This window comes from Takifugu flavidus, chromosome 21 (genome assembly GCF_003711565.1).
Source record: "Takifugu flavidus isolate HTHZ2018 chromosome 21, ASM371156v2, whole genome shotgun sequence".
In the NCBI taxonomy this organism is placed as follows: Eukaryota; Metazoa; Chordata; class Actinopteri; order Tetraodontiformes; family Tetraodontidae; genus Takifugu; species Takifugu flavidus.
The window spans coordinates 8720165-8732193 of NC_079540.1; the positions used below are offsets into that span (position 1 = coordinate 8720165).

The 12029-nt window shown below is 45.8% G+C and overlaps 2 protein-coding genes across 2 annotated transcripts; both read left to right on the forward strand.

Annotated features, from left to right (window-relative positions):
- The first annotated feature begins 1863 nt into the window (after nucleotides 1–1863).
- On the forward strand, nucleotides 1864–3280 carry mrpl53 (mitochondrial ribosomal protein L53). The gene is made up of 3 exons (XM_057021386.1): nucleotides 1864–2016; nucleotides 2614–2726; nucleotides 3114–3280. The coding sequence occupies exons 1-3, from the start codon at nucleotides 1922–1924 to the stop codon at nucleotides 3224–3226; spliced, it is 321 nt and encodes a 106-aa protein (XP_056877366.1). The 5' UTR covers nucleotides 1864–1921; the 3' UTR covers nucleotides 3227–3280.
- A 1082-nt stretch (nucleotides 3281–4362) lies between these two features.
- fabp4a (fatty acid binding protein 4a) lies at nucleotides 4363–5618 on the forward strand. Its single transcript, XM_057021384.1, has 4 exons — nucleotides 4363–4520; nucleotides 4722–4897; nucleotides 5002–5103; nucleotides 5366–5618. The coding sequence occupies exons 1-4, from the start codon at nucleotides 4448–4450 to the stop codon at nucleotides 5417–5419; spliced, it is 405 nt and encodes a 134-aa protein (XP_056877364.1). The 5' UTR covers nucleotides 4363–4447; the 3' UTR covers nucleotides 5420–5618.
- The last annotated feature ends 6411 nt before the right edge of the window (nucleotides 5619–12029 follow it).

Genomic DNA, 12029 nt, shown 5'->3' on the forward strand with positions numbered 1-12029 from the left:
AATCGCTTTGGAAGAGAAACAAGTAATCAGACAGACAGACAGACAGACAGACAGACAGACAGACAGACAGACAGACAGACAGACAGACAGACAGACAGATAGATAGATAGATAGATAGATAGATATAGATAGATAGATAGATAGATAGATAGATAGATAGATAGATATGACAAAAAAAAGACAAAAATGGCCCGCTGAGACAAAAGAACATAAAGTCTCATCTCAATTTTGCCAGAAAACATCTCACTGGTCCTCAAGGGGAAATGTTCAAGACAGAAGTTGAACTTTTTGGAAGATCTGCCATAAAAGTAACACTCCTTTCACAAGGGAACCTCATACTAACAGTACAATATGGTGGCGACGGTGTGATGGTCTGGGGCAGAGTTCTCCAGAGAACCTTTGGGATTGTTCCAGGGAACCCGAAATAGGTCAGGGAGTTACTCTGGACCTGTACAAGGAAGTAAAAAACAAAAATAGCTAATCCCTTGCATTGCATGTGGTCATCCCAGAGGGAAATAACTTTGCCTTACTGGTAAACGCATCCAAAATGTGTTAATGTTTAAAGGTTCCCAAGTGAGTTCAGTGCAGCGCAGCTTCACATTTAACATACTCATGATTAATTACTGGGTCTTTTTCCAGTAGGGTTTCCTCATGAAAGCATTTCAATATGATAAGGTCATTTCAGAACTTACTGTTTTGCTCTTGAGGAAGACTGGACAGATGAAACAATAGCTCCATTCCCCTGGAGCATTCATTGTTTGAGTGGCCTCTTCCCCACTTTCTTATGTTGGACATACAGCACAACGGCTTAGTAAATATTCTATCTGCCTGTGTGTGTCTGAATGTGTGTGTGTGTGTGTGTGTGTGTGTGTGTGTGTGTGTGTGTGTGTGTGTGTGTTTTAGGTGGGGTAGGAGGATATAGGAAATGCTTCTGCATCTCAGTGGCCACGGGTCTAAATTTAGAGCTCTATGAGTCCACTGTTTAACTGTCACAGGCTGAGTCGGAGTCAGGAAAGAGATACAAAGAGTGTGAAATTAGCTCAAGTTGTACAAGAACTTCACATGCACGAACGCTCACACACACGCACGCACACACAAACACACCAACACACACACAAACACAAATGAGGTCGCTATATGACGTTAGTGACCAGGAAATGCAAAAGTTCTGTATTTGACTCAAGAGATAAAGAATAGGCCAGAATAAACCTTTTGATTAAAAACTTTTTGATCTATTTCTTCAAAGAAACAATTCATGCTCTTGTGAGACTTCTCAGCGCTTAAAATACAGCATGAACTTGTTCACAATTCAATTTTTCACAATGTTGACATTTGATCTTTTTTCATCAACTGAATGCAGGCAGGCCTGTTACTGGGGACCATTTTACAGCCTTCTGCGTTTGATTATGGGATGTGTCTGTTTGATTGTCTCGTTGGAAGGCAGCCTCCTTTATTGACTTACTGCATGACAGCCCCCCACTCAATTGTCCTGTCTTGTTGTAATTCTCCTCCCAGACAGGGATTGTCAGATGATCACGGTAAGTGCCACAGTCAGCTTTCCTGTAGTACATCTACAATCTCTGTCATTTCACTGTGAATATACTGTAAATGTGTTTATGCTTAAATCCATGTTGCAGGTGAACATATATGGTTGTCAATAGTATGACTAGGTGCTAAGCTTTTAGAGCGCAATTTATATTAGGTAAGCAAATAGTGTGATACTATGTAAATGAAACCCCCAGGTCTTCCCATAGCTGGTACGAATAAACATATCATTGGGACAAAATCCATTTATGCGTTACAACAGCTGCATTTCTCGGCTACTGCAGTAGCAGTTCCTCTTGTCATCTGACTCCCTCTAGTGGCCAGAGGCAGGAACTTCCGGTCTTCTTCACTGATGAGGTCATGACAGAAAACAAACATGGCGGCTCCCAGTAAGAGCGCCGTGGTCCTGAAGGCTGTCAAGAAAATTGTGGTCCAGTTTTGTCCCTTTGAGTCCAATGTTCGGTCCACTCGGTAAGCAACGCGTATTTGACTTTGGTCTGTGTTTTGTCTCTTTGAATGTGCACCGAAGATGACCGTAAAAGACGTGATAGTAGACGTAAGCAGCGGTGATTGCGTTCCTCAACAATCCGGAGTTTTAATGTCATTTATGATGATCGGTAATATTTTCTTATTGTTTAGATCGGCTGTCCTTCTGTAGAGGGGATCTATCTATCTATCTATCTATCTATCTATCTATCTATCTATCTATCTATCTATCTATCTATCTATCTATTTCCTTTAGTTCTTAAAATGCAACTTTATACACAGAGCTTTGCCTACATTTCTGCATAAATATAAAACTATTATCTCATTTTAAAACATGTTTAAAAAATAGATTCAAGAGAACAAACGAAAATATATTTAAGATCGATCAGGAGAACATTTCTTCTGCATCATCTGTGGATAGTTGAGTGATAACCAAAAATCATTTTAGAAATATAAATACACATATAACACATTTATTGTCTGTTTTAGAACCACGCATGCATACACGCTCCTTAAACAGTAGTTGCCTGTCACATTTTTAAGGTTACTGATGTTTTAAAGACCTTTTTTCTGGCCTCTCAGGGAGTTTCTAGCTGTGGTGGCTTCTGAAAAGGCCAGATCCACCAACCTGAACTGTGAGGTGGTTGCCATGGTGAAGCATGACAAGTCGGAACCCCTGGTGGATGTTACCTATTGTGAGTGTCATTCCAACGTAGAAACAGTGTTGTCAGTGGAACATTATAAAAAGGGTCATATCCCAAAGTTCCTTCTATTTGCTGTGATGTTTTCTAGTTTTTAGTTTCTCATACTTGCAAAATCTATTTTTAGATTCAAACAATGTTTTAATTGTCAGTCTGTCTGGTGATTTAGCATCCCTAAATAAAAGTTTAGCTGGAATTCAATTCATTCAATTCAGTTGTCCAGATAAAGTAGGTGAAGCAATGACCTCAGTGTTGCCAAATAACCTCTGATTCTCCTCTGAAAGTCAACACGGGCGTCTGTCAGAGGTCGGCGGCAGGAACATTTTCCCATCTGTCAGCTCGGATTAATCGTTGTGGTTTCTGTCCCTTTTCCCTTTGCAGTAGATGGAGAGAGGCTGGTGATGGAGGGGGCTAATCTGAGCAGCAGGGAGATGCTCGGGGCGTTCCAGTCGCGCTGCAGCGCCAAGGACCAAGCACAACCTGCAAAGAAATAATATGTGCAAACTGTGTGTATGTATATTTGTATTTATAATAAAACTGTAACAGAGCTGTTTCTTCTGTGACCTTAAACCCTCATCCCTCGTGAGTCGGTGCTCCTCAGTCTGAATCACGCATTCCCAACTCTTCCCTCCCATCAGCCAAACCTCTGCAATACACACATTAATTATGATGTCAACTTATGAAACATTATGCAACCTTATGCAAGACCTGGCCTTTGACACGGATGACACAGTTAGTGTCTTTAATCAGATTTGAGCAAATGAACTAGTTTAATATTTGTATTTGTGTAGCTTCTCCGCGTTGGAACAGTTCAGTGTGCCAGTGCGTGGCGCCATCTATCGGTGAGAAGAAATAGTTGAAGGCCCTTTTTAATAGCGGGAGACTACGGTGGCTGCCAGGGATCAAAAGAGTATTTCGGCCGCGCAGGTTTATTCCAGATTTACGCAGAAATCCAATCACAGCAACAATTCAATCTTAATTTTGCAAGTAATTCTGGTATATGATTCTGGTAATATTAGGAAACAGTTTAGGCTGTTATGGGTTACAGCAAAAAACCTAACTTTGCGAAAGTTATTAATAGTTCATGCCATATGTTTCATTAATAGGTTGTTACAAAGTGTCAACAAGTAATTTCTCTCTCTGACGCGCGCATACATTTGATTCCCTTAAAGCCAAAATAATGTTAAATAATGTTAATTACCAGACAGAGAGCAGAACTGAAAAGTTAGTTTGAATGCTTTTCTAAAAGGGTCTCCATCATGCCTCTAACTGAAACAGCTTCATTACCTAATGGTTAAGCTATAAAACTGTTTTTTTCAAATACTAGGGGGATTTAGGTTTTTAATGATAATTTAACTTAGATAATTGCGTTTACTATGTTGCCCATATTAATGACTTATGGGGGAGAATGAATTTAAAAAATAAATATTTTTCTTGCTATTATTGGGGTTTTTACATGATGTATCACTAGAATATAAAAGCCCATAACTTACATTAGGAAAGGCTACATTAGGAAAACGCCATTAAACACGCGCCGCTAAAGAGGCGGGACTTTGACGTTCTGGTGCGTGACGTAGAGGACTGTGATTGGTCCATCGTGTTTGGCCGCGTGTTTGGCCGCCCCTTTAAAAACCAGCGCGTTCCCACAGCAGGAGAGACCGAATCCAGAGACTCTCCACAGGCTGTTCAGGGTCAACACACCGGAGACCGCAAACATGGTTGAGAAGTTTGTTGGGACGTGGAAAATGATTTCCAGCGAGAACTTTGACGATTACATGAAGGCGATTGGTACGAGAGAGAGAGACACGTAGAGAAAGAGAGAGAGAGAGAGGGATGATTGGATGAATATTATTTGTCACTAAGGCAACAGTGATTTGTACTATCAATAGAAGGAAATATATTGTATGTTGAAATAGCCTCATGGTTTTTTTTCCAGTTTGAAAGATTTTTTTGATAGATGTGTTCATAGTTTTTCAATTGTCTCTGCAGGTGTTGGGTTCGCAACCCGACAGGTGGGCAATCGGACCAAACCCAATTTGGTGGTCAGCGTGGACGACCAGGGGACGGTGTGCATGAAGTCTCAGAGCACCTTCAAAAACACCGAAATCAAATTCAAGCTGAACGAGCCCTTCGAAGAGACGACCGCCGACGACAGGAAGACGAGGGTTAGTGCGAAGGCCTGATGACCGTGAACGCATCACGGCCCGCCTGCGGTGGTTCGCCGTGCGGGGTACTCACGGTTTATCTCTCTTCTGTTGCCCCCCCGCAGACCGTGGTGACTCTGGAAAACGGCAAGCTTGTGCAGAAACAGAACTGGGACGGCAAAGAAACCTGTATCGAAAGAGAGATCTCGGACGGCAAATTGATAGCGGTAAGACACTTTCGATGAAATGGACTCATTTATGCGTCAAAAGTCACATGTTAAGTGGCTCGTTAATGCGGGTTTGTAGTGTGATAACGTCATCGTGTGGTAGAGAGCACGCACCTACCATAAAAGAGCAGTAATTTTCAATATTAGTGCTACTAAACCAGTAGCCATTAGCGATACTTTATGCCATTTACTGATTAAATCCACATAATTGCATGTAATCATTGCTCAAACTGTCTTTCCATTTGCTATTTCCCCCCCACAGAAGTGCATCATTGGAGATGTGGTCGCTGTCAGGACATATGTGAAAGAGGCATGAGGAGGGTCTCAGTGAGCCCCCTCCTGGCTGGACGACAGGCTCAGTTCAATGAGCGTATAATTCCAAACTAGTCTTCTTCCTCCTCCTCTTCCATTTCTCGTCACTGTTTCTACAGCTGCACTCCTGTACCCCCCCCCAGCCTTTCTTTTATTCTTTTTTTTTTGGTGATTTGAATAAAAATGAGAATTTATCCACATGACGTCTGTGTGTTAATGGAGTGTGTTACTTTCTTCTATTTAATACCAAAGTCTTTTTAAGAAAGAGCGTTCCAATTATCCCGGCCAGCTGAGGAATGCAGGAAACTAATGGGAACACGGTTCCTAATCTGACAGGCTGATTTCCTGGCTAATCATGTGTTCCCCTCCTCTTTTTCCACCTTCTTGGCCGTTCCCGCTTCCTAGTGTTGTTACTGCAGAGGTAAAATCATATTTCCCATTCAAGGGTCAGATGTGGAGTTTAGTCGCCACGGCGATACATGAGGCCTGCTGGCAGGGGCTCTTTGAGGAATGTGAACTCCTTTTTTTTCCACGGCGGGAGGTCACTGAGTCGATGTGTCCCCCTCTTCCTTTTTAGGGAGGTTGAACATTTCCCATCGCGCATGGGTCGGCAGCTGCAGCTAAAGAGCATCGCGAGCGGCCCCCGCGGCCGTCCGCGCCCTTTGGCCAACGCTCAAGTGTTTGCGTAGGGGATGCTGGGGTGGGGGGTGGGGGGGTCCTCCCGCCGAAGTGGCTAGTTTCCCATGATGGGAAAAGGTGACATCGTCGCCGAGTGGAGAACAAACACAGGTGGGCAGAACTTTAACGACCATGTCGTAAGCAGAGCTACACAAAGACCTGAGTTACGTGTGTGACTCGGTTATTGAGAACAGATCACATGATCAACTCATAACCATTTGCTTCGTTGTTTGATTGGGGGGAGCTAACGTCTGCTAGCAGCCGAACCCTCCAAACAGCAGCAGCGTCACATTTCCAGCGTTTTTGGAGCTCGTCTGTCTGCAGACTTTCACCGAGAAGCAGAACTTTCTCACAGCCAGTGAGAAAAGATCACATCTGCTGTGGATTGACTTACAGGTGCAGTGTCTTGTGATCCACAGGCATCGGCGTCACTTTGCTTGGATATCTGCAGGGTACGAGGCCGACCCCTCCGGATCTCCACCTCACTTTTTTACTGTCAGACATCTTGATTCGATGAGGAGTTTCTCAATTATTCAGGGCTTATTCTGGAACTGGAGCTGAACTTTGTTCAGTCTTTAGGTTCCTGAAAAGCTGGATGAGCTAAAGACCTGTGGGACATCACTGATTCCCGGACAGACATGATAGAGAGGGAGGTTTTCCGGGAAGAGTCTCGCTCTTCCTCCTCAGCCAAATCCAAAAGAGCAGCAGAGCAGATACAGAAGGAGTTCAGGAAGGAGCATGATAGCGAGATTCCTGCGGAGACTTTACAGGACACAGAAAAACAACAGGAGTGATCTGGAGCCGTGACGCTCAGAGTTCCTCCCGGAGTTTAAAAAAAAACAAGATTCCTGCTTAAAGTCAGAACAGTTTCCTTATAAGAGGGACGCTTATGGCATTTCTGGATATAGCGTTCTTTTTCGTAGTTTGACACATATTGTAATTTTGAAGCATTAGTGCAAACGTCTCTTATTGATTTCATGTTTTATCTACATTGTTGTGTGCCAACGTGCCTGATAGGTAAATGTAGAAGGTTTTTTTGCTGACACTAGAATGTTTGGATTGTCCTGGACTTTAGAAGAACTCAGAACCTTTGCGCAACATCTGGAAATCTCTGCTGGACCTGCAGCGTCGACGCCTTTCCTCTGGTGTTGAACTGACAGAGCCAGACATGAGTTGACGGTACAGTGGGGAGCATGAAGCATACGGCGAAATGAGCCGGAACCTGTGACAGGAGCTTTAAAGGGGAGGCCCCAGGTCCAGAAACCCCCAGGTCCAGAAAGTTGTCCAGAAACCACAATGCTGACAACTCCATGCAGTTAGTAGAAAAGAGCTTAAGTGTAGCCCCGCCCATTTTTAAACGCCACCCCGCCCCTCTGAAAAAAAAGATGAAGGATTAAAGAAATGTTACGTAAAAATAAGCAGAGCGAAACTACCAAATCAACTAAAGAGGTCCACCTTGTACCCCCCATCCAAGATCAGTCGCCAGGAGCAACGGAGCATTTGGATGGAACTATGTCGGCCGTGGCCCCACCGAGCTGCGGGGGGGCATGAGGGGGGGTTCTTAATCTGAAACTCATAATAGTCTCTCCAGCACGTCTGGGGATGTTATGCAGGTCGGGCAATGTCTGGTAGCACAGAGCCACGCTGCTCTATGATCTCCCAAACACACACACACACACACACACACACACACACACACACACACACACACACACAGATGTCTGGGATTCCAGGATTAAAAGTGGAGGGAAGTGCTTCAGAAACCCTCTGCACTGCATTGATCATAGAATTTACTCATTCACATTTATCCAGACAAATAAAAGAAAGAAAACCATGGAGCCACTCATGGCAGGACGTTGGAGTGGAGCTGACACCATCGCTCCCAAGGAAACACATTTGAGCCTTCGGGGGCCCAATAATAATCGTCGTTTTTCAAATGGCGGAAGGGCGATGTAAATCTTTAAAGTGCGGCTATGCGAACCAGAAGCCACACAATGGTTCCCCCTGGGGGAGCGCTGCAGACCCAATATGGCTCTTCCTGCCTTTACAAAAACGTCGTTACCTGCTGACCCCGAACGCCTCTGTTCATATCTGTTAAACAACAACAAAAAAAAAAAACAGAAGAAGAAACGCCTTCAAAAAGGCAGGAAGTGCCGCACACAAGCGCTCATGGCCCCATCCCCCCTCCCAGTGACATGTGATCTATAATCTCAGTGGGGTGATGTTATGGAAGAGCGAGGAATGGTGTGTGTGTGTTCTGCCAGATGGGAAATAACATGCAGCAGATCTGTGTTTGTGCACATAGAGCCTCCTTTGTGCCCGACCCTCAGAAAGACCCCGTTGACTCTCCAACATGCAGAGAGGTTTATTTTCGGGGCCCAGCATGGACGGCAAGAGCTGAACTTCTGTGAGGAGACGCTTCAAAGGCAAAAAAACACGACCTTCCTACAGCCCAAAGGATGCTGGGAAGTCAAATCCCAGTCCAGGTTTTGCTGGGTCTGGTTTCAGGGCAGCACCAGGAGCGTCTTTAGCAGCTGTCTGTGGAGCTGATGACGCCCTCCAACTATGAGCGCGTGCTGCGATGCTCAGTCTTCCCCACAATCACGTGCACGTGCCTTCAAGTCCCCACTTTCTGCTGCTGCTGGCGCCGGCGGAGGTCAAATGCATTGTGGGATATTTAGCTTCCCCAAGCCCACACCAGCCCCGTCAGATGCATCCTTGGAAAATGGGCGGAGCAAGTGCCCGTCCAGGAGCCAGCTGCGAACCACTGGATCGGTACCTGGGCAGCGACCGATGACAGATAGAGCGAGAGGTTCGTATGCTCAGCCTCTGGGGTCGGTTCCCAGGTCCCGCTGGACTCTGATCAGTCTCTTTCTGGTTGTTTTTCTGACTTCATATCAGGTGAACAATGCCCCGTGTGGTCACGATAATGGGGTCAAAAACAAGCGTGTCGCTCGTTTCCGGATCACCGTCGCTCCGCTATTGACCCGCTGGCTTCTGGTTTTGTCGTTAGAGCTCAGGATCCCATTGTCTCCGGACAATTGGATCGACCTAATCAGCCCTCTGATCTCCAACATCCTCCACCCTGCAACATACGTCCTCCTCCGTATCTTCTTGGAAATCTACACGTTAGCTTTGTGTTGCTGAAAACGTGGACGTTAACCTTTAAATATCGGACGTACGGAACGGCGGCGGTCCTCAAACGCACCAAAAGGCCAACATCAGAAATGCTCCTGTTTGTCTTCTCCATTAAGGCCTCATAAACACATCATGCTGCAGGTGTAACCGGATGGTGTTTGTCGTATAAAGGTCAGGTCCTGATTCTCAGTGGGGGGGGGGGGGGGGGGGGGGGGGTTTAAAGCCACATCCCTCAAACGTTTAGTGGCGTTTCAGCCGAAGCCGGTAAATAACGCACGCGATGCCGCCATCGTCACTGAGGGCCGGCAGACAGTTTGGCCTCGTCCTGAGGACATTTAGCAGCAAAAACAATGGGGCTATTAATAAAAACGGTCTTCTGTTGGCTTTGAGACGCGTCGTACGGGACGTGCACTTCCCCACAATGCACCGCAGAGTTCGCCGCGACCCTTAATGGGTGGGAGGAGGGAGGAAATGGGAGACGCTATTAATCACACGCTGACCGTTTTCCAAGAGGCCTGTCAGCAGGACTTTCAATAAGATAAACAGACAGAGGAGCCGCCCCCTCCGAGCATCGCATTCGTTTAATAACCACAACAGGCCGTAGCTTTATTGTAGGCTAAGGTGACAATCGATACATGCAGCTATTGTTCGGTAAGTGGTTTCTAAGTGTAAAGCTCTTCAGGCTAAGGAGCACAATGCTGTATTTCCATATGGATGCAGACGTATACGGTCGGCAAATGAATGAGCCAAAACCGACCGAGGGTCCCGCCCGTGGGTTCAGGACGAGCAGGAGGACACGTGACGCACATCTTGGAGGACGTGAAGTCCAGTCTAAATGACTTAGCTCTTATACTGCAGAGAAAAGGGGGGGGGGGGGGTGCTTGATGTGCAGATTTGATCAGTTTTAAACCGCTATTCTGCAGCTGGAATCTCCAGCGGGTAAAAGGTAAGAGATGTGGAAGGTGCAGGAAGTGAAGAGGGGGACTGGGGGGAGGAGGAGAGAAGCTGGAGCTCCTCTTGGGTGTTCCTGTCAGGACTCCGGGGAAGCAGATATAATTCACTTAATTAGTTCTTACAGACTCAAGGCGAAGCAGCAGAATCCCAGAGGTTTTTTTTCCTGCTAAACTGGGCCAAAGGTACACAAAGTTTCCCTCTCACAACTGTGCAGGTGCATTTTTTTTTTTGTCTGCCATCAAACAGATCACAAATCATTATCGCCAGTTTTGGTTTTTTTCATTTGGTGTCAGGAATCTGAAACGTTCTGATAAGATAACATTTGAGTTCAAAAAGTTCAAAGTCACATGGCCCACTGACAGATTTACATAATCGCCACCAATGTCCCAGTGACTCCAATCACATGACACCCCTCCCTCCACATCCAGGCCCCGCTGACCCCCTTTACCCTCCGTTGCCTGACGGACCTTTGCAGAGATCTCCAGCCCAACACACTAACCTTTGTACACACAAAGCGACGTGTGGCTGTTCGAGGCTTCGGAGCAGAAATAACCTGCCATGAAAATCTGAAATGTTGACTCAAGCAAGAGCAGAACCCACAGAAACCATCAGGTGTCCTTGCTCTCATTTATTGGGCATGAGCTTGAAAAAGGCACGAGTTTTAAAGTTTCTCTGATCTAAAGAATTTCCGCTATGCTAAGCTAACTGTTGTCCACTGCGTGGACTCTCAGAACCCAAGAGAGGCGGCTAAGCATGTCTGTCATGCTAACAATCGGGCTTATCTCATTCAACTTCCGCTACACAAAGTCTCAACAACGTGAGAAGTCTGCACCACAAGGTAAAAGCTTTAAAATACCACCATCAACTGCGGAGAAAATAGTTCCCCCGCGCCGACCTTGGGCTCTAAGTGAATGTCTGAGCTCATGGTGCACTTCCTGTGTAGACACAGCAAACTTTATTTCACAAGAACTTTATGAACTTTGTTATATCACACAGTCTCCTGCTGGTCCCGCATGCATTAATGTGCATGCCAGCTCTGTGAGCGTGTGTGTGTGTGTGTGCGTGTGTGTGTGTGTGTGCGTGGTGGGGGGGTGCAACGCTTGTTTGATGTGTCTAAATCTTGCCAAGTAGTCCTTTTTTTTAAACTCAAGTAATTTAATTACAGTTTTACATTTAACTACAGCCTCTTAATTCAAGTTGTCTGATAATTCTGATTTATAAAATTGTTCAGTTGCATCTAAAATTGGTACCATTTCTAAAAGAACAGTCTCCAAGCTCCTAGAACCCCCCTCCCCCCCCCACCACCACCACCTAACCTCCACCTTAAAACCTAATCTTATCCCTCCAACATTCCGTTGAAGTCGGGAGGAACCACCTGATTCGGCCACACTAGTGAAATGTGTGTTTTGCTGCTCCCTGTGTACAGATGCACAAACACACACACTTCATAATCCCAGGTTGCCGGTTTCCACGGGGGTCAGCGTTTGCCGGACACAGCTTTTATTTGGGGCCGATTACTTTTGGGCCCCGTCATCGCACGGCCTCTGTTGACGGGGATCACACTCATTGGGCTCGCATCGGCGTCCGCCTCACTGCTTCCATTCAAAACTTCGGGCAGAGTCATTTACAATTTACAGACCTAACGCCTAACATGCCGAGGCTGGCCAGCACAGTCAGCAAATACAGCCCTCCGGTCACCCCTCACCCCCAAACCAGCAGCGTCCCATCACCAGGGAGGAGGGAGAGAAGAATAAAAGGAACTTAAAGGTGGGAGACGCTAAGAGGGGTGAATAAGTGGGGAAAATCTTCTAGATGTATTTGTGAAAGCAGGGGTGGTAATAAGA

Bases quoted from the DNA above. Each gene is read 5' to 3' on its own strand.
- mrpl53 (XM_057021386.1), top strand. From the start codon at position 1,922: ATGGCGGCTCCCAGTAAGAGCGCCGTGGTCCTGAAGGCTGTCAAGAAA. The intron at 2,017-2,613 runs GTAAGCAACGCG...CTGGCCTCTCAG, and splicing joins TCCAATGTTCGGTCCACTCG to GGAGTTTCTAGCTGTGGTGG. The intron at 2,727-3,113 runs GTGAGTGTCATT...TTCCCTTTGCAG, and splicing joins CCTGGTGGATGTTACCTATT to TAGATGGAGAGAGGCTGGTG.
- fabp4a (XM_057021384.1), top strand. From the start codon at position 4,448: ATGGTTGAGAAGTTTGTTGGGACGTGGAAAATGATTTCCAGCGAGAAC. The intron at 4,898-5,001 runs GTTAGTGCGAAG...GCCCCCCCGCAG, and splicing joins CCGACGACAGGAAGACGAGG to ACCGTGGTGACTCTGGAAAA. The intron at 5,104-5,365 runs GTAAGACACTTT...TCCCCCCCACAG, and splicing joins CGGACGGCAAATTGATAGCG to AAGTGCATCATTGGAGATGT.